Source organism: Heteronotia binoei, chromosome 21 (genome assembly GCF_032191835.1).
Source record: "Heteronotia binoei isolate CCM8104 ecotype False Entrance Well chromosome 21, APGP_CSIRO_Hbin_v1, whole genome shotgun sequence".
Taxonomy (NCBI): domain Eukaryota; kingdom Metazoa; phylum Chordata; class Lepidosauria; order Squamata; family Gekkonidae; genus Heteronotia; species Heteronotia binoei.
The window spans coordinates 41,740,623-41,762,797 of record NC_083243.1 but is presented as its reverse complement, the minus strand read 5'-3'; the positions used below and the strand labels follow the sequence as shown (position 1 = coordinate 41,762,797).

Below are 22,175 nucleotides of genomic sequence, written 5' to 3'. Positions count from 1 at the left end.
TTAGAACAGAAAAAAAAAGGATTTATTCACCCTAAGAGTAATGAACACATGAAATTCACTGCCGCAGGAAGCAGATGCAGCTATAAGCATTAACAGCTTCAGGAGGGGATTAAATAAATGTCTGGAGCAGAGGTCCATTAATGGCTATGAGGCACAAGTATAGAGAGAACAAGGTGTCTGGGGCAGTGATGATTCTGTAGTCTTGTGCCTGGAGGGCAATGGTGGGAGGGATTCTGGAGTTCTGGCCCTACTGGAGGACTTCCTGAGGCATCTGGGTTATGGCTACTGTGTGACACAAAGTGTTGGGCTAGATCCAACACGGCTTCTCTTATGTTCTTATATATTGTGTAAGCCAATTTGAAAGCAAAAGACAGCAGATATGTGTTTTTAATAAGTAAAAAGGTAAAGGTAGTCCCCTGTGCAAGCACCAGTCATTTTCGACTCTGGGGTGACATTGCTTTCACAGCATTTTCATGGCAGACTTTTTACGGGGTGGTTTGCCATTGCCTTCCCCAGTCATCTACACTTTTCCCCCCAGCAAGCTGGGTACTCATTTTACCGACCTCAGAAGGATGGAAGGCTGAGTCAACCTGGAGTCGAACATTTTAAAAGTGTCAATTACAACTAACATACAGGAAATACATTGCTGAGTCAGATAAGTTTAGCAAGATGTCAAACTTGAACAATATTCAAATATGACAGCAAAGACTGCAATAATTTTTAAAACAAACTGCTATACTAACCCCAATGTAGTCAATGTCCAAATCATGAAATCTTTTAGCACCTACAATCCACGAAACAACATAATAAGCAGTGACATCTGGATGATCATATGGCCAGTTCTCACCCTTCCCAATCCATCCTGGAAAAGCCCATGGAAGCCCTGAAAAGAGAGAGAAGAACAGAAGGGGGGAAAAAACCTTTTGTAAGCAGAATATGCTAAATAAATGCTTCCAAGATAAATGACCACCTTCATTAATCAGACTTGTATTGCACACTACATCAAGTGAAGAAAAATATATTGTCATCAAATGGTTGTGGCTACACAAAACCTCTACAGACTACTCAAATAACATACACCTCCTGAGTCCTGATAACATGGTTCAAACAGTTTATAACCAGCCTTCAGGGACAAGCTGTGGTTCAGTGGTAAAACACACTGTTCACAGGAGCTCCAAGCTTCAATCACTGACATCTCCATTTAAATTATCTCCAGTAGCTACAGCTAGAAACTACCTTTCACTGCCACAGAACCTAGACACCCCCCACCAGTCAGACTAGAAAACATTAGCCTCCAGTGAAAGACAGCTTCATATGTTCAACAATACTCTTGCAAAGACTTGCATCCAATCTGTAAAATTTTCAAATGTATGCTTTGACAAGTATATCATAATAATAGTTTGTAACATGGGCCTCCACAAAAAAAGAGGCAGAGACCTCTGAAAACTAGCTTGATAAGAACTAAATATGTCTCAGCCAGCACAGAATGTTGACATCAGCTCAGTGTCGGGGGAGGGGGGAGGACACACAAGGAATTAGCTTGTTATTTATTTAAAATATTTATGTCCCACCTTTCCTATATAGTTCAAGGCTTATGAAAAATGACCAGACCACATTAACACATTGAAAAAGGCGTGTATATTCAAACACAAAAACAAGCCACCTTACTCACCTGTTGAGATTTATAAATTGTGTCCCACTCCACCCAATTCCCCATAGGCAATCAGCTTGTTATCCCTATATCAGAGTATCTTAGGGCTGGATGGAATCTTTCTACCAAAAAAGACATTGGAGTAAAGCTAGGAAGAAAAAAGTGAGAAAAACTTAACTTTGAATTTAACGCAAAATAACTTTGTTGTCAAGGTAGGTGAACCTGCAAAATCCCAAGCACCTAATTGCTCCTAGAAAAATGCTGGTACCTAAGGATCAGAATGGTTTTCTCTGCACTGTGCAAAACTGGTGGCTTAGATTCTCTAACTGATCAGAAACCACAAAAAGGAATTTACATTATATCATGTGCATCAATCAGGCATTTTATTACTATACTATACTGTTGAACATCAACCTGGGTACTGGAGTAGCCTGTCGTTAATTATGAATCACAGGAGTATTTTCAGATTACAGGATCAAAATGCTAAGACATTATATATCTGAGTCCTTACCAATTAATTTAATGTTAGGGTTCCTCTTTTTAGCTTCCTTCATCAGCCACCACTCATAACCACGGAAATAATTCTCATCATTTTCATAGTGCATATGGGATGGTTCCGTTCCATCTGTAAGAATCAAAACAAATTTATTTCTTCAGTGCAGTAAATGCAACACATGCTACACACAGCCATTTCCAGGAGTATCCAATATATTTCCCAGAGCCGACACAAAACCACATATGTACAATAGCAGGTGCCTGCAAGAAACTCCGAAGGAAATTTCCTCATTGATCTTCTTCTGGCTTCTGACACACACACAATAGCCACCTGTCTCTCCTCCACCCACTACTTTTCTTTTGCATCCTTTCCCTCCTTCCTTATACCTGTACTGTTACCAACCTCCTCCCTGCCCTCCCTCTGACCCCCTCCCTTTCCTAGATCCCCCCCCTTTCCATATCCACTACCACCTTCTTGCCACCATGATGGAAAGAAAGTGACAGAAGATGACATTTGGAGGAGGCAAGTGCTGAGCACAGATCTTGCTTGGGCTGGGAGCACTGCCTCAGTTTTCACCCATCTATACACACTCCAGCAGGAGTGACCAAGCATGTTTGGGTTTTAACAGGTTTGCAAGTGGTCAACAAGGCTAAACACAAAAATAACTATGTTTGTTACATGGAGGGAGGGGTGTAGCACAGATATCCAAGGAAATTTCTGGTCCCTTTCCCCCCTCCCATTTCCTGAACTATTATCATACTGATATCTTTTTTTAACAGCACAAAAATAAACTTACTGTCTTTTCTTTAGAACAGCTTATAAAAAGTGGATGGGTGGGCACATAAAGGGGTGTAGAAATATAGTAACCACAGCTAAGGAATGGCTACCTAAACCCAGGAATACCATACTCCTGAAACAGTGTCATCTTGTCTCTCAGGATTTTTACCTCAAGTCACTAACATGCTGTTTCTCTGAGGTAACCAGACCTGTCTATCACAGATTTAGGTGGGTAGTCATGTTGGTCTGAAGCAGCAGAACAAAGTTTGAGTCCAGTGGCACCTTAAGAATAAAACATTGTTAGTTTTAAATGTGCTGCTGGACTCAAACTTTGTTATGCTACCTGTCACAGGATACCTAAGCTAATCCTATAGGAACGTGTGCTGTAACCACCTAGCTCTATCAGTGTCTGAATCCTATCTCTCTCTAACAAATCTGCAACTTCCCAATGCTTGAAAATTCTAGAGGGTTGCATACACAGCAGGGAATTAGCAACTGGCCGTGACACCCAACCACAAACTCTCTCCCAGCTTAAACACAGTCGGCTTTCAGCACCCACCTCATCTGGCCACCATCTTCTTCCTCCTCCCACCCAGTTGTACCCCACTTTTTTTTTTTTGCGGGGGCGGTTTCTCAGTACAAAATTAGCTGCCAGTTCCCTGCCAGAGCAAATATCACCACACAATAGCTCTACAGCTTCCACTGGCTGGCTGCCTTCCTTTCTCCCTCCCCAGCAAGCAGCCCCTCCTTTCATTGTTACATTATTGTGCATGTTTGCTGCCAAGCCGCTGCCAGTTCTGCCCTCCCCAAACCGCTGCTGCCCTGATTTCGCAGAGCTTGGAGTGTAAAGCAGGGTAACATTTCCCCCTACTTTTCTTTTTCTTCCAGTCAATTCCAGATGCTTTTTCATAGCCTATTCTAACCTCTTCTAGGCAATGGTTATCTTGCTAGCAACCCCCATAATGACATTCATGATCTTGTGATGTTGCACTGGGAGACTGACTGTGCTGAAATTGTGTCTGCACATGTGCAGGCATCATTTGTCTGTGGCCTTTGTAAAAATCCTTGATTTCTGTTTTAAAACTTGGGGGGGGGGGTTCCCCACAACCTTGGGAATTTTTCAAAGTTTTATGAATAATCACCCTTCTCTATAAATGGTCCAGTCCAATTAATTCATTGACTCACATTCTAGGACCAAGTTCAGAATTAGTTATGATATGCAACATTATTCTTACAGCAATTTCCTAATTAACACTGAACTGTTCATTCTAAACAACAGACTAATTTCTAATCTTAACCATAAATTATAACAACTTGTTGATTGAAAAGCCATACTCTAAATCAGGAGTGGGCCATTCACAATCCCATTTATTTACAAGAGGCAAGAATCCATCACAAGAGATACATTTTAAAGCACACTGGCAAAATCCTATATGCTGAAACATGGATGCCAATTAATATTTTCCAACATTTGGTGTTATTCACACAATTTTGAGATGTTAAATGATGCCAAACTGTTACAAATCAAAGCACATCCTGAAAAAAATGGGCAAATTGTAGTTTAATATTCACCACGTTCAGGAAGTTATAATGAACCAATACTAATTTACAGCGCAATCCTGCGGATGGGGGAGGGAATGCTCAGGGAGCCAACAAACTGCTACATCACCATATCTTAGAGACAAGGCAGTGTAGTCCCCTGCTGCCACTGTGTCACAGCCAGCCCCTGGCACTGTAATATCATAGACTCCCCACCACAGCACTCCCAGTGCAACCTTCTGCACCAGTGGGGACAGGGGAGGGTCTGGGACAGTAGCAGGTCAGCTCCTTAAAATGCCCCAGGCATGGAAACATCCTCCAGAACTGAAATAAAGTTACACCATCAAAAACCAGAGTAGCCCAAAGGCACCCGTTTAACAAGTCAAAATGCCCCCCACAGGCATAGTCCCTCCCACAACCTCTGACTTAGCACAGGACGCCAACAACTGCCAATCGCACCCCTCCGCAGCAGCAGCCAAATTCCCTCTTGTGCACCCTATCAAAGCTCATAGACACACACACACACTACATTATATATACCTGACTCAGGAAACCCCACCACACAGATGACAGGGTTGGTGGCATGGGATTTTTCTTTAAGGTTCCTGAATTAGAGTGCACAGCACTTCAGCCTTGTAATAGGACGTGCCTGGAGAGGGCACAGCAATTTCACCCAAGTGGGACAGCAAATCTCTTTCCTAATATGTCTCATTTCAGAACTTGTACAGGTACTCCATCTCTGGAGATGCACACTGAAGGAGCAACCACACACAGACTGGTGAGTAGGGGCAGGAAGTCAGCAGGCTTTGCCGAGGAGCCTATACCCACCTTCCCTTTCCTCCATGCATGCATCCTGGGTGCCATCTTGATAATGCTGGTGATGTAGTGAGCCAGTGTGCTGTAGTGGTTAAGAGTGGTGGTCTCTAATCTGGAGAACTGGGATTGATTCCCCACTCCTCGTCCACATGAAGCCTGCTGGGTGATCTTGGACCAGTCACTGTTCTCTCAGAACTCTCTCAGCTCTACCTAACTAACAAGGTGTTTGTTGTGGGTAGAAGAAGGAAAGGCGATTGTAAACTGCTTTGGGAGTCTTTAGGGTACAGAAAAGCAGGGGATAAAAACTAGCTCCTCTTCTTCAGTGCAGGTTCCTATAGCCAGGGTTAGGGGTACACACATATGGTAGCAACTGAAGGTAGCTGCCCCAAGCATATACTGTGTCATGCAATGAGGCAAACTCCTAAGAAAGTGGACCTAGGAATGCTGGCTAAGGTGTTGGGGGTAGGGGGTGGCAGGGATGCAAGCAGCCCTGTATAGGGCTATTGACACACTCCTTGCCAGGATGCCCCATCCTCCCAGTTGGGGAATGGGGCACAACTGGATTTGGGGGAGGCAGTGACCGGCAGCTGCCCTTCTGTGCTCTGTGGATCTCCTGATCAAACGACAATGGTACCTATTGCCTTGATGGATCGGAGGCCTACACAGCAGCTGAAACACATGGAGTAAATACAGTTAAGGTACAAACCACACAGCGGATGTGTGTCATTTGAATAACTATGGCATGCACCTGGGGAGCGTCTGTCCATAAGGAGGAATCACAGATCCTATTGGGACACAACCAGCCCAGGTGCAGTTGTCAGGACAACTGTTCATAATCATTGCATATGTCTCTGTTTGGTATCTCTGCAGGTGGCAATTCAACAGGGAAGAGATCCAGGAGGATGACATTCATGGTGGAGTATGAGCTAACTGCAGCGCCCAGTGTGGATCCCTTCACTCTGCCTTGGGGCTGCCATCTCACTGGTTCCAGTCCAGCTCCTGCAGCATCCTGACTCAGGCAGCCATCCCAGTAACTCCTCCCCACTCACAGGCATGTTGTGACGGAGAGGGCTTGCCCCAACTCCCCCAGGCTTCCCAGAGCAGCTGGCAGTGACACAGGGGTCATACCAGATATCCTGTCACTATTTCCCTGCTGCTTTTTAGTGAAGTCTGTACTATAGTACTCTGTCCCTGTTCATCTGTTCTGGCATGGATGAGGCTTCTTCACCACTGGTAGGTGTTGTTGGGGTTGCTGTGAACTCTGGTGCACTCGCTATGCAATCTGCATCTTGAGGAGGGGCACATGCACCCCCACCCCCACAGGAAATGTCCAAAGGAACTCAACCAGCTGCACTATTATTACATCAGTGGCTGGCTGCCAGCACCACAGTTCTTGTACTAAAATGAACAATACCTACAACCACCCAGCTAATTTAATATTTCAGACAGGATTTTTCATGTTTAATACTTTGCTTAGCCAGAATACATGTTCTTATTTACAAGACAAAATAGATTCTCTTCTAGATATGGTTAAATTGCATTAGACCGGGGGTGTAAAATGTGTGCACCACCCCCACCCCCACCCCCCAGCAACTTCCTTCCCTCTGCTTTCTTTCCAGGCCTGCTGCTGCAGCCACACCTAACCTTGCTTTCCTCCCAGCTCCCTCCACGGCTATTCATTTCCTGCTTCCTGCCTCTGCCCTTGCTCTCCTTCCCTTGCTCTCTCATGCAGATACAGGCACATGGAGAGCTCCATGGTTCCTTTGCACGGGAGAAATACAAAGGTAAACCCCTCTTCCCCTCCTCTCTTTGCCTCTCTGACTCTCTGCCCCCTCCTCTTAGTCTCTCTGCTCCTCTCACTTTGCCTCTGTCTTGGATTGCTCCTTATATCTCGGAAAGTTGAGTGATTTCAGATGCCAAATGCTAATAGCACACATAGGTAAGGAGACTGAAAAACTAGCCCTCAGTTCAGTCCAGGAAGATGCATGGTCTTGAGTTTCATTATCAATTGCAATTCATCAGCTTCTCTTTCTAATCTCCCATTGAAATTCCTTTACAAGAGCACTGCTACTCTTAGTTCAGCAACTGAATGTTCTTGGTTTCTAATGTCAGATTTGTGTTCATTTATTCTTTGCATCCTCCTGGGCTGAATCCTCCTGGATGGAATTGAGACCTACGTTTCCTGTCTCGTTACCAATGCTGATATCTCCACACCTACTATCCCTTTGCATATCACACCTAACCTAAGCCTACTATTACCATTCACCTGCTATTGCCATTTGACATCTGAAATCACCTTTATAAAGTACCTCATGTTACATTTTAAGGCACGCATGGCCCAGCCCAACGAAGTTACATTTATGTCAGATCAGGCCCTCGTAACAAATGAGTAACATCCCTAAATTAGACAGATAACACCAACAAACCATTAAAAAAGGGAAACTTTAAATGCTTTCAATATGTCAAGTCACTACCTAACAATCTTTCACATGTTTATTTAGTCTTACAAGCTTGGAAGAAAGCAAATCAGGTATATAATTCCACCTACTCATCTAACAGTGTGATTTTAAGAATGCTTACTGGGAAATAAATACTACAAAATATCAGTGAAACTTATAGCCAAACACATCTTGCTTCTTTTTTCAGGACAGTTTGCTAAATTTCTTGATATAAATAACCATGGATCTCATGGGAACCAATTCCCAAACATGCCCTAAGATGTGAAAATTGGTTGTCCAAGTAAATCCTCAGAATATTCTTTAAATATCTAAAACTACCAAAATAATAGGAGGTAACACTAGCCTGTAACTTTTTCTCACAGGCTAGAAGACAGGTTTCCTGTTTTTTCAGCTCATGAACTATGCCTCTAATTAGCAGAATTCACAATTTTTTAAAAAAATCCAATCACTTCAGGGAACCTAGGGGGAAAGTTGATATTGTCATTATGTAAGGCAAACCTGAACAAAGCAGTCTGAGAAATATGAAACCCAAAGTTATAACATGGTCAACACCCTTTCAGTTTTAATGGCCCTGTAGGTCATTCATACCTGTAGACTGTGCATCGCCACCAATTTCCACTTTGAGAATATGCAAAGCAGCACCAAAATTTGGCTTAAAAAAAAAGAAAATAAATAAATAGGTCACATATTTCTATTACACATACAGTACAGTGCAGTACAGCGCATCTGCTTTAATTTTATTAGATTTTTCAAAATATAACACAACACATATAATATATTTCATACTCCCAACTACAGAAAGAAACCGGCATTATAACAACTCATCAAATCCTTTCTCTCATCTTTATTCCAAAACACTGGAATAATACCCAGCATTCAATAAATGTTTTTGAACACTGTAATTTTTTAAAAAAATCCAAGCCTTTTGATGGTATGTTAATCAGTTAATAATGGCACATCCCACACAAGTGGAACCGTTCACCCTTGAGAGGAGGGTTTACATTTTCCATTTCACAGCTTTTGCCAATTTAGCAGAAGAACCCTGAGAGGCTTGCTGTTGAATCTCTTCATAGGTTATGGCTCTGGGCTTGTCTCTGCCCATCCAGGAGGCACACCCAGAACAGAGACTCATGTAGAAACATAGGAGGGGGACCCTTTAATGAGAGCCAGTTTGGTGTAGTGGTTAAGTGCACAGACTCTTACCTGGGAGAACTGGGTTTGATTCCCCACTCCTCCACTTGCACCTGCTGGAATGGCCTTGGGTCAGCCATAGCTCTCGCAGAGTTGTCCTTGAAAGGGCAGCTTCTGTGAGAGCTCTCTCTGCCTCACCCACCTCATAGGGTATCTGTTGTGGGAGATGATGTGAGCTACTTTGAGACTGAGATGTGGAGTAGAGAGTGGGATATAAATTCAATACCATCATCATCTTCAAAAATGAAATAATTACAGCACTACATCTTTGGGGCTTTTTTTCTGAAAAGTTCTCAGGACGCACTAGCCATAACATGGCAAGTCATCATTGAACAGCTCAGCCTTGGCCTTCTTTCAGAAGCATTTTCTTCAGTAGTATCAACATGATGGTAACCAGAACAACAGCAGCAATTTTTGTAATCCTTTTCATATACTGTTCTTGGCCTGGGGCAAGGGAGGCAACTGAAAAGGCGCAACACTGTTCTTTCTTTAAGCTGGAAAGACAGCATCACCTCGAGTGCCTTGAAAGGCCATAGGACAGCTTACTTATTTGCCACAAGCAAGAAAGGCTAATTTAATCAATGGTTCAATAATTTCATCAGCGTGACTCAATTACCACCTTGGGGAAAGAGTCATGATCTACAGCCTTCATTTTAAACCCTTATGCATTACGTGGGAACTTCCTCTGCAAAGTCACTATTTTACAGCTCACCGAACTCCTACACAGAGGTGATGATGAAATGAAATAATTAGCAAAATGTATTACACCTTCCAGCTATTTTTAATCATTATTCAAAGCAGCATGCATTTCAAGTCATTACAGATGTGATTAGGTCTGGTAAACCATGAGAAGATACCATTGACTTGTCAGATCTCAAAAGCTAAGCAGGGTTGGCCCTGGTTAGTATTGGGATGGGAAACCACAAAGGAAGTCCAGGGTCTCAGAAGCTACTTAGCTTTGGGCCTCAAAAAGAAGGGAACACCACAGTAATAGGGCAATATACCCACTACACACCGTACTGTTTGAACATGGGGCCTAGATAGCACAGTCCAGAAGAAATCCACTCAATTGATTTAAAGCATGATTGATAATAAAGTTATCTTGAAATTATGCTGTTTGAATGTCGAATTCAAAACTGCATCTACAATCAGTGCTCAGAAAGTAATTGGAACTCAGTGTGTGTGTGTGGGGGGGAGACTCTGGTACAACTGGGCTTAGGTAACTATAAAACTGACAATAGTAAAAACACAGACCAACCTATTTCCATTATGAACAAAGGAAACATTGCAAGATGAGTAGCCCTGATAGTATGTCAGTTGCAGCAGAAAAAAGGAGTCCAGTAGTACCTTAAAGACTAACAAAATTTGCCGGTTATGAACTTTAATGACTTACTGCTCACTTGAAGTTCATACCCTGCCACGTATTTTGCTCATCTTTATGGTGCTACTGGACTCTTACTCTTTTCTACTATCACATATCATGTGTACTTTGTGCTCTGTTAGAAAGTACATTCTGTGAGGCAAAGGAAGCATCAGTAAATATTACTCCATCTAAAATTTTCAACAAAAACCCCTTCACCTGGTTCACACTTAGAGTTGTTGCCATAGAGAACTGACGGAATATGAGTACATGTAGTAACTGTTTTGACATAACTAGTGGGTACAATTCTTTTCAGCATTTCTCAAAATTTCCCATTTTTTTTAATGAGGAAAGCAAAAATATTTTTCCCCCAATCTGTTTATATTTTTCTACACCTTCACATCTCTATGGACAACACTTGGTTCTTAGAAACTAGCCCTTTAGTCTACTGACTAGGTTCCCTACAAGCCAGTTCTGCCAGCTGTGAGCTGCACCAACTTAATTATTTGGATAGTTAAGAAAGGCACCCCACATAGAACACAATACTTCTATTATGAGTGTGTATATCCTCTTCCTTTGATGTAAATCACAGGAATCATCAGTCAGCTAACGTAAGGCCTGTTATGTGTTCAGCAATCTTGGCCAGATCAGTTCAATATACAGCCACCCAGCACAAGGAAATACTAAGAAAGTCTGCACATTGCAGGATGATGGCTAGATAAAAGATATGGTGTCAGCACTTGATTCCACTTCAGTACCCTGTGATGTTACAGCCTCATACATACATTTAAAAGAATGCTGAACAAAACTAGGGTGACAGAACTCCATAAGATTGCTCCAATTATGAGTACTCATCATTGGGAGCCAAGCCACTTTAGACCCCAAAATGTCCACCAGTTGTTGTAGTCATATGATATCACTGACATTAAAAAAAACAGCAATATGAAGCTTCCCCACCCTATCTAAATCCTTCCTGGTTCTCCTAAAGGAATCAGAAACTAGAAGAAGCCTTTCTCCAGTCAATGAGTCTAGGCTTGGGTGTTCTTAGAGACTGTGGCAGAGTGCGCCTGCTCTGACCTGCAGGCCCTATTTCACTTTGCCTTCCAAGGCTTTTCTTTCACTCTCAGGGTAGCTTGCCACCACCACCTGCCCTTTGTAAGGAACTGCCCACTGAGAGGGGCAGGACTCCCAGTTTTCCTTCCACGTTCTGAGGCCTTGCCTCTGTGCCTCCAGCTGCCTAGTGCCTGGTCACCAAGGGGACAGCCTTGCACACTCCTGGAGGAATAGTCACTAGCCAACTGCCTGCCTTCTCCTTCACTCCTTTTAAAATAGAGTGTCTGAGATGGCCGAGGTCTATGTGAAACCACTTCCAGCATCAAAATTTACAAAGCATTTATTAAAAAGAAAATGTTTACAAGCATACTTTTAGCACAGCACCAGACTGAGCATGGAATCCAAAAGAGACTGGTAAAATGCACATCCTCTGTCCTATCAGATGTCCTATCAGATGTTAAAATACAGGACAGGCCCCTTTTGTTTAGGTAGCTACAAATCCCCATATGGCACCTGTAACGTACTCGAAGCGGAGACGAGAGTAGGGCAACATGGTTTATTAGGAGCACGTTGCAAGAGAGAGGACACGCGGGCCGGGTCCCGCTTATGTACAATCCCGGGTCCAGCCTACTGGGTTGGTTGGGCCAATCCGGCCCCGTTGAACTTCCCGCCACAGCTGGAGATAGGCGGGGACAGTTGCCCCCCCCGTCGGGTCACATGACATTTCTTGATACACTACACCCCTCCCCCCCTGGTTAATGTACAAAGTCCTGTAAGTATGCGGGGGGCCGGCGCTCCCGAGTGGACCGTCTGGGGGGTCCCGGTGGCGGCGGCGCGGCCGCCGAGGATGGTGCCTCGGTAGGTCCTGGAGTGGACGGGGGCGGCCCGTCCGGTTCCGCGGATCCCTCGGTTTCGGTCGGTTCCGGTACCTCCGGCGCCCGCATCACGGATGTTGGGATCGCGTCATCTAGGCGGTCTCCGTTAGGCTCCTCGCTGGATATAGCCTCGTCCGTGTCCGTGGGGGCCTCCGGAAGGGTGCGGCGCCTCAACTGATCAATGTGCCGCCGTAGTACCTGGCCCCCCTCCGTTGATATGTCGTAGTGGCGGGACCCGGTTACCCTCAGTACCCGCCCCGCCACCCAATCGGGGCCCCTTGCATAGTTTCGGGCGAAAACTGGGTCGCCCGCGAAGAAGCCCCGGGCGGCGTCTCGGACTTCGGGGCTCCCGCGGGTGTCTGAAGCCCGGTCGGGATGCAGCCGGTCCAGCCGGGTTATGAGTTTGCGTCCCATGAGGAGCTCAGCCGGGCTGACTCCTGTGACCGGGTTAGGGGTGATCCGATTATCGAAGAGGAACGCGGCCAGCCTGTGGTCCCAGTCCCCCTGTACAATTCGGCCGAGGGCCTCCTTTGTTGTGCGGACCATCCGCTCCGCCTGGCCGTTGGTGGCCGGATGGAAGGGAGCCGACCTTATGTGCCTGATCAGGTATCTTTGCAGGAACGCCTGGAAGTCGGCTGAGGTGAAGGCGGCCCCGTTATCAGAGACTATGGTGTCCGGGATGCCATGTGTGCATAGGACCCTGCGCAGAGCTCTGATCGCGGCTGTGGACGAGGTGGACCCTACGGGGATGACCTCCAGCCATTTGGTGTAGGAGTCCACTATTATGATGAAGGTCTGCCCCTGGAATGGGCCCGCAAAGTCGATATGGAGTCTCGACCATGGTTTCCGGGTGGACTCCCACCTAGTGACGGGGGCGCTGGGCGGCTCGGGCCGGGATTCCTGGCAGGTCTGGCACCCGCGGACCCAGCCCTCGATCTCCCCGTCCATTCCCGGCCACCAGACGTAGCTCCTGGCCAGAGCCTTCATTCGCACTATGCCGGGATGAGTCTCGTGTAGGGATTCTAGAACACGCTTTTGGAGCGGAGGTGGAATCACTACCCTACTGCCCCAAAGTATGCAGCCCTTGTGTGCGGCTAATTCCTCCCTCCTCGCCTTGTAAGGCTTGAATTCTTCCCCCATGTTTCCCTCTGGCCACCCCCTCACCACCCAGTCGAGCACCCGTGCCAGTGTCTTGTGTTTCTGGGTGGCCTTGGCCACCTCCGTTGCGTGGAGGGGCGGCTCTGGGAGGCTCTCTATCATCATGACCTGGTGTGCGGGTGCGGTGTCCGGACCCGTCTCCGGAAGCGGCAAACGGCTAAGCGCATCCGCGTGTCCCATAGCCTTGCCGGCCCTATGAACCAGTGTGTACGTGTATGAGTTGAGGAATTGGTTCCACCTCAACACGCGCTGTGAGAGTATTTGGGGGGTTTGTCGGTCTGGGGCCAGTAGACCTAAGAGGGGCTTGTGGTCCGTGGCAATGGTGAACCTTCTCCCATATAGATACTCGTGGAACTTTCGGACCCCTGCCACGATTGCCAGGGCCTCTTTATCTATCTGCGCGTAGTTGCGCTCGGCTGAAGTGAGCGTGCGGGAGTAATATGCGACCGGTACCTCCCTCCCGTCCGGAAGCTGGTGCCCCAGGACTGCTCCCACCCCATACGGCGACGCATCGCAGGCCAGGATGACGGGGAGGGCCTCGTCAAAATGGTGGAGCACCGCATTGGACACCAGGACGTCCTTGACCGCCTGAAACGCCGCGGCCTGTCGTTTGCCCCAAACCCAAGGGGCTTTTTTGTCCAGCAGCCGGTGAAGGGGCTCCGCCAGGGCTGCCTTGTGGGGGAGGAAGGAGTGGTAAAAGTTGAGCACCCCCAAGAAGCTTTGGAGCTCCGCTTTACAAGTGGGAGCCGGGGCTTGCACGATGGCTCGGGTCTTTTCTTCCGTGGGGTGGATTCCTGCTGCGTCAACGGCGAACCCCAGAAACTCTACCCGTGGAACCCCCAGCAAGCATTTCTCTCTCTTGACCTTGAGCCCCGCTGCCTGGAACCGGCGGAGCACCTCTCGAAGGCGGTTGCCGAATTCCTCGGGGTCCGGGGCGGCGACTAAAACGTCGTCGAAAAACGGCTGGACTCCTGGGATCCCTTTAAGGAGAGCGTCCATTAGGCTCTGGAAAATCCCCGGAGCGACGCTAACCCCAAACTGAAGCCTCTTTACCCGGAAAGCCCCCCTGTGGGTCACGATCGTTTGGGCCTCCGCCGTCTTATTGTCTACTGGGAGCTGCTGGTAGGCCTGGGCCAGGTCTAGCTTCCCAAATATCCTAGCCCCCGCTAGGGCGGCCAGGACATGGCTCACCACCGGCACTGGATAGGGGTTGTCCTGTAGTGCCTTGTTTATGGTGCATTTATAATCGGCACAGATCCGCACCTCCCCGTTTGGCTTGATGGGGGTAACGATGGGGGTTTCCCAGGTGGCGTAGTCCACCGGCTCCAGGACGCCTTGTGCCGTGAGGCGGTCTAACTCTGCCTCGATCTTAGGTTTCAAGGCGAACGGAACCCTCCTGGCCTTGAGCCGAATCGGTCTGACCGTGGGGTCTAGGGGCAGGGAGATGGGCGGCCCCCGGTAGCTCCCTAGGGACCCATCGAATACCTCGGGGAATTCCTTGCAAATCTCCCCGAACCCCCGGGGCGTTATGGTCTGGCCCACCCCCTCCACGCGGATTCCCAAGGGTTTGAACCAGGCTAGACCTAGCAGGGTGGCCAGCTGGCGCTTAACCACCAGGATGTCCAGCGGGCCGTGGAAGGACCCCCGCTCGACTTGTACCCGCGCCCACCCCGCAATTTGCACCGGGTTCTTCTGGAAGTCCCGGAGTATGAAGTCTGCCGGCCGAAGTTGCAGCCGCTGGCGGGGACACAGTTCTCTTAGGGTTTCTTCCGCAATAAGGGAAATGGAGGACCCTGAGTCCACCTCCATTTGGCAGGGGTTCCCCTCTATAAGGACCGCCACTTTGATTTTATCGGGGGAATCGTGGGGCAAGTTCAGTACCTGTAGGGACGTGGAGTCTACCGCATGGGACTCCGCGGACTCGTGGTACGTGGTCGGCTTCCTGCGGTTGGGCTTGGCTCGGCAAGCCCTGGCAATGTGGCCGGTCTTTCCGCAGCTCCTGCAGTCCCAGGTCCGGTATTGGCAGTCTCTCCGCTCGTGGGGGCCGCCGCAGCTGGCGCACTTGGTGGCCGGGGCTCTCTCCGACGCTGGTGGTCGGTCGGTCGCTCGGGGGCGTTGGGTCGCTCTGTTGGGTGGGCCGGCTGGGCGGCGTAGCTGATGGGCTTCCTCCTCCTCGGGGCCGTCTTGGTCCAGCTCTCCGTGGTGGGCAGCTTCCATCTTGGCCCGGGGAAACGTTCGTGCGGTTCGTTCCCATGCCACCGCTTCGCTGAAGGCGGCCTGGAGAGTAAGCTCTTCTTTGGCGAAGAGCTTCTGCTGGAGCCTCTCGTCGCGGAGGCCCCACGTGAATCTGTCCGCCAGGGCTTCCTCCAGTTGGGGGAGGTTGCAGTTCCCGGCGAGTTTACGGAGGGCCGCCAGGTAGTCTGCGGCGGACTCGCCCGCGATCTGGTCCCGTTTGTGGAACAGGAACCTGCAAGCCACCCGCGAAGGCTGTGGTGAGAAGTGTCCCGTGAGGAGTCGGATGATCTCGTCGTAGGATTTCTCTGCCAGACGGGCGGGTGCCGAGAGACCCTTGGCGATCTCGAACGTGGCAGGCCCGCAGACGCTCATGAGAACGTCCCTCTTCGCTCCGGCGTCAGTGATCTTGTTGGCCCGGAGGTAGAACTCGACCCGCTCCGCGTAGGACTCCCATCCCTCTGGATTGGTTGGGTCGAAGGGCTCGAGGTAGCCGGTGATTCCGCTTTGGTTGGCCATGATGGCGGCGACAGTCACTTGTTGCCCAGATCTCCGTCGTAGCCGCTGCGGCTAGGATCCCACCTTCGTCGCCAGTGTAACGTACTCGAAGCGGAGACGAGAGTAGGGCAACATGGTTTATTAGGAGCACGTTGCAAGAGAGAGGACACGCGGGCCGGGTCCCGCTTATGTACAATCCCGGGTCCAGCCTACTGGGTTGGTTGGGCCAATCCGGCCCCGTTGAACTTCCCGCCACAGCTGGAGATAGGCGGGGACAGTTGCCCCCCCCCGTCGGGTCGCATGACATTTCTTGATACACTACAGCACCATTACTGGGAAGCTCCCTCCAGTTCTTCAGACCAGCACATGGTCAAAATGGCTGCTTTCTGAGTGGGGAGATCTGCCCTTGCTGTTCTGGACACAATGCCCAAGGAACAGAGAGCTCCTTTCTGTGGCAAGGAGTTTTTACCACCTGTCTTTTCCCCACTCCCTGACCAGGTCAGGTCAGGCCAGGTAAAAGAGGTATTTCCTGGAAATCTCCAGGAATCTCTTTCCTGCAGACACTCTAAAATTCTGTTCCTCCAAACCCCTAATCTTTAGTCTAGCATTCTATACTGCATTAAAGCTTTCAGTCAACATTCTTAAGCTGCAACGAAAACCCAATCACAATTTCACAGCGCAAAGCTTCACAACTCTGATTAACATACGACCTACAAAAATAATAAGTCAGAAGATGCTTTGGGGAGGGGGGGGGACAACAACACTGCAACATGTATTGTTTGCTTATAGTTGACAACTTGTAAACTTTTAGGCCATTCAAACAATCTAGTTCAAACTGTTACATCTGACTTCAGACATAAAATTAAGCATTAACCACACGCAATGATAAATAATTCTTAGCAGGTATTGTTTGACAGCTGGAACTCATATGTTTCATGAACCCTGGGGGAAGGGAACAGCAGCTAGCATACTAAGAATCATTACGTACTAGAAAATTAAAGGAAATTTCTTTAGATTAGAATTTGCTTGAACTGCAAAACCCATTATTACCTTAAAAAGATAATCTAAAATCTGTGAGCGATAAGGTTCTTCATAATCCACCAGAAGCCGAGAGGTAGCCTAGGGATAAAAAAAAGTTTTCGAATTACCATGTTAATAATATGCTGAATAACTGCTGCTTTTAAAGCTCATAGAAAGAGGCAGATAAGATAATGACAAGAGGGACCTATAAGACACTGCAAATTGTTTCAGCTTTCCCAAGGATGGTTACAACAGTGGGACTGCTTTCACCTTTGCAGTCATCTTCAAAGGTTAAAGAGGGGTCCCCACTGTTCTGCCCATGGGCACCATAAGAACGTAAGAGAAGCCAGGTTGGATCAGGCCAATGACCCATCCAGTCCAACACTCTGTATCACACAGTGGCCAAAAAAACCAAGTGCCATAAGAAGGTCCACCATGGCACCCGCCAACACCTTTCCTGGTTCCCACCAAGTGTTTTTAGAAAGGGGGGGGGCTTTTGCCAGCAAGGGGTCTGATTGGCCATTGGAGATCTGACTGGCTATGCAACTTTTTAAAAACATTGCTTTTACAACAGCTGTCACGACAGCACAAGGACCTTCACTGTGCCAGCCATTGTGTGGCTGGCTCTGTCTCCTACAGCAGCCATTTTGTGGCTGTGCCCACAACACTATATCAAAACTACAAAGGTGCCCATGGGCTCAAAAAAGTTGGGGGCCCCTGGGTTAACATAACCCCTGCCCCAAGAAACAGTGCTCTCTAAACCCTTAGGATGGCTACCAAGGGTATCCATGTAAGGAGTCATGGAGGAGGGAAAATCCCATCTCCTTCCCCTTCTTCCCACTTTTGCCCCCTCTTGTTTTCCTGCTGCCTAGACATTCTTTGTAGAATAGGCAGTGATCAGGGCAGTCAGATCTTCCCACCATGAAGCTGAGGGGCAGCATTCTGGCACTGAAAACATACAATCATCATCTTCAAGCCTCACCAGATTAGCTGCCTAGAGATGGTATGGAAGGGAGGCTTGGTGAAAGTGCATCCTTTGCATTTTTTGGCCAAGGACGCCCCTGGCCACTGCTAACCAACAGGGCAGGGAAAGGGGTTGAATGTGTGTCCATGTTTTCAACTCTCCCCACCCCAATAAGCCAGCTAGCAGCAACCATCAAAACTGCCAACACCGCATAACACTACACCAAGATTTGTTTTCTTTAGTTCTTTGGAATTTTTTTTTAAATGTGTTTAAGTTTCAGATTCTTTTCAACCATAGAACTTCTCAGAGTATATCTTAGCCACCTGTGCCCCATAGCTTGCATCTCTCACTCTCGATCTAGATCTATATCCCTGACTGACCACTCCTGCAGTTCAGACGCTTTTACACATTCCTACTCAGCACATTCAACTGGCAGGCACAAATCCAACATGATAGGCTTTGAAAACAGGGCTGCCTGGCAAACTTTTACATGACAATAAGTGAAATTCTACTACCAACCAAGCCTCGGATTCAGCGGGAGCTCACAGGAGCGCAGCTTCTGAACCTGACAGTTCCACCTCCTCCTTCCCACCTTCTTCATTGAATAGTAGGTGCAGCTGCATAATAATCCCTGGATGAGCTCCACCACCTATTTTTCTACAAAACGACCCCTGCTACCCACAAAACAAGAACTCCACCACCAGGAACCAGGGTGTGCTGCAGCAGCCCTAGGGTGCGCTTGGCCTAAATGGTAGGTAATCCAGGAAATCATATTTTTATCCCATCCTTCCTCAAAAGAAGGCATAGTACACACACCACCCCTCACTTGTGAGTCAAGTTAGGATGAGCAACACTGACAGGCCCAAGGTCACCCAACAAGCTTCGCAGAAGACTTAGAATTGCTCCCAGTCTTGTGCATTAACCACAACATAACACTGGACTTGGATCTTATGTACACTGCTTGAATTCTCTATCAAGGAAAGACACTGACAAAAGCAAATGAGCATTCTAGAAACAATACATACACACTCTGCTCTGGAAGTTCCCTGGGTGATTCTGGGCTAATCATGCTCTCAGCCTAACTTACCTCAAAGAGGTGTTGTGAGGATAAAACAAAGGAGGGGATAATGATAGCACAAGCTTCCTTGGTTCCCCATCAGAAAGAGAATGATGCAGACAAAAATAAACACGCACATGCATACAAGCAGTAATTATACAGGTCAGTATATGTATTAATTTGTGCACAACATATGTATTAACATATGTATAACATTAGCATATCATACCTGAGCAGCACTGTTTGTATCTAAGGATGTCTGCTTGCGTGCATATGCATACAGATGTGTCTTTATGTATCTGTATACACAGGTCTATGTATAGACACACAGGTATGCATGCAGACTTAAAAACGTTGCTCGGATATAATCTGCTTTTGTAGATATACGTGTATATAACTGTTCTTCAAGGTAAAATACAGCTATATCCAAATGGGAAAACAACGCTCGAGGCTCTGTCAGACAGCCTAACCCGATCGCCACCCCCCTTCCCAGCTCGCCTGCCGCAGCCTCCTCCCACAGTTCGCTGTTCACCCACCCCTCCGCCGCTGACGGCTCCGATGCCGTCGAACTCCCGGGCCAGCCCTTCGGCGTCAGTCAGCCAGTAACGGCCGCTCGGCCTCCAAGCAGCGGCGCTCCATGGTGACAGCGCGAGCGCCAAGCACGGCAACAGCAACAGCATCCCGACAGGCGGCGAGAGGAAGGGAAAGGGAGCAACAGTATGCAGCCGAGTGCCCGCGCTTCCTCAGGACTAGGAGTGGGCGGCCACAGTAGCGTCTTCGACAGCGCTCATGCCAGCTCTTGCACCCTGTTTAAAGCGCGACAGCGGCAGCACCTTCAACAGCCCTGGCGTAATCGCGTGACGCGCGGTCACCTGACGAGGAACTGGGCGAGCCCCAGGAGGAGTTGGAGTTGTACGCGCGTGTTTCCAGGGAGGGGAGGGGAGGGGGATGGAACATTTTTCCGCGAGAAGCGGGATGGAACGTCTTTCTGCGGTTACGTGACAGGCGTTCACGTCACGTGACGCCGGAGACTCGCCGGGTTTGCTTTCATGTTCGCCGCTGCGAAAGGGCGACGGGGATGACTGGAGATTAGTTTGACCATCTTCGATCTGAGTCCTCCCGGCGGCCACGGCTTTCGCCGTGATTTTGGCCGCCTTAGGACTGCTGAATCTGCCTTGCTGTTGACCGCCGAGCTGGATCTGCCTTTTTGTTGACGGCCGAGTTGTGTATACCTCGAAGCTGATTTGTGCTTTGTTGGGACTAGCTGTTTCCAATACTGAGATTTTGTTTGGCATTATGGTTTGTTGCTGTGGTTGGTTGCTATGTGAGATATCTGTATGTAAGTGCCCTTTGCCCTTCCCCAGGGAGGGGTGGGGTATATAAATGTGTTTAACACTGGTAATGTCTATTCATAGGTAAAGCTTAAACTAAATCTTACCGAGTTTCTTGGGGGAGGGGCACAGAAGGACTGTCAGGAAAAGCAAGGGGAATGGAAAGGTCTGCAGATTGGGGAAGGTGGGGGAATAGAATGTGAAGGGTTTGGCAGATATGTGCCTCCTTGCCCAGTTGGCATAGTAGAGTTTTGGGCTCCAGTGTCACCAGTATGCTGATGGCACCCAGCTGTATCTGTTATTGGATGGCCACTTGAATACCGCCTTCAAAATTTGGCCATGGGTTTGGAGCCATGGTGGGGTGGTTTAAAAAGAGCATGTTGAGACTGAATCCAATGAAGATGGAGGTTTTGTGGCTCAAGGAGTAGGCTTCAGGGCTGGCACATAGATGCCCCACTCTTGACAGGGGGCTGTGGGCACCAGTGCAGTCCGTCAAGAGTCCAGGTGTGATTTTGGATGCCTCCTTCAATATTGAGGCTCAAGTCGTTCATATTGCCAGGCTGACATTTTTCCATCTGCACTAAGCTTGGCAATTGGCTCCTTTCCTGTTGCACCTTGAGCTATCCAAAGTAATCCATGCAATTGTCACCTCTAGGCTAGACTACTGTAACTCACTTTACACTGGCCTGCCCTTGAGACTGACCCAGAAGCTCCAACTGATCCAGACACAGCCACACAAGTCTTTACAGGAGCATCGCAGGTGGTACATATACAACCTGTGCTGCACCAGCTGTGCTGGCTTTCAGTGGCATATTGAGTCAAGTTCAAGGTTTTGATGTTGACCTTCAAGGCCTTGAGCAGTTAGGGACTAATGTATCTATAATGTATCTATGTCCTTGGATAGCAATTTGCTGGTGATTCCTGGCCCCAAAGATGTCTGGCTGTCCTCAACCAGGGCCTGGCTCCAACCTGGTAGTACTCTTGCTCGAATACCATCAGGGTCCTGCAGGATCTTATGCAATTCCACAAGGCCTGTAAGGCAGAGATGTTCTCTCAGGCTTTTGGTTGAGGACAGCAATTGTTACAATTCTGTTTCCATTATGCCAGTATATTAGTAATGATCAAAACAACTGGAACCGATGTAATCAATGGAAATAACAGAAAAACCACCCAAAACAATGAAATTTACACGGAAACGTGTATAAATACGTTTTAGTGCAAGCTTAAATGAAACTTAAAACAAAATTAAAGAATACTGAGCTTTCAGCATATAAATTTTCCCACAGTCTTTCAGTAGCCTTGTAAATTGGCTTCCTTCTAGTAGACTCAGTTGTGGGTGAACGCTTTTTTCTCAGTGCCCGACTCCTAACGATGCGGAGAGAGTAAGGAAGGAACTGCTTATGAAAGAACTCCTCACGGTTTCGATCACTTCGTCAGCCTCCTTCTCCCGATGTTACACAGAGCCTCAGCTCAATTTTTTCGACATGGGTCTACGTATGCTCTCATCAGTTGCTGCCGGCTCATATGTTGAAAGCTTAGTGTTCCTTAGTTTTGTTTTAAGTTTCATTTAAGCTTGCACTAAAATGTATTTATACATGTTTCCGTGTAAATTTCATTGCTTCTGGTGATTTTTCTGTTATTTCCATGGTTACAATTCTGACTGGCACCCTTTCCTCTTCTCCAGGCTGCTCTGTTCCT

At 47.8% G+C, this 22,175-nt stretch overlaps 1 protein-coding gene across 1 annotated transcript in view; it reads right to left on the bottom strand.

The window, feature by feature from the left end:
- GALC (galactosylceramidase) overlaps positions 1-19,858 on the bottom strand; it is a 54,676-nt gene extending 34,818 nt beyond the window's left edge. Inside the window, exons 1-5 of the mRNA XM_060263054.1 lie at positions 19,683-19,858; positions 17,156-17,224; positions 8,327-8,390; positions 2,163-2,276; positions 744-883 (exon numbers count right to left, since the gene is read on the bottom strand). Coding sequence (XP_060119037.1) covers positions 744-883; positions 2,163-2,276; positions 8,327-8,390; positions 17,156-17,224; positions 19,683-19,826 — 531 coding nt within the window. The 5' untranslated portion in view covers positions 19,827-19,858. The remainder of the gene's footprint in view (positions 1-743; positions 884-2,162; positions 2,277-8,326; positions 8,391-17,155; positions 17,225-19,682) is intronic.
- Positions 19,859-22,175: the final 2,317 nt, after the last annotated feature.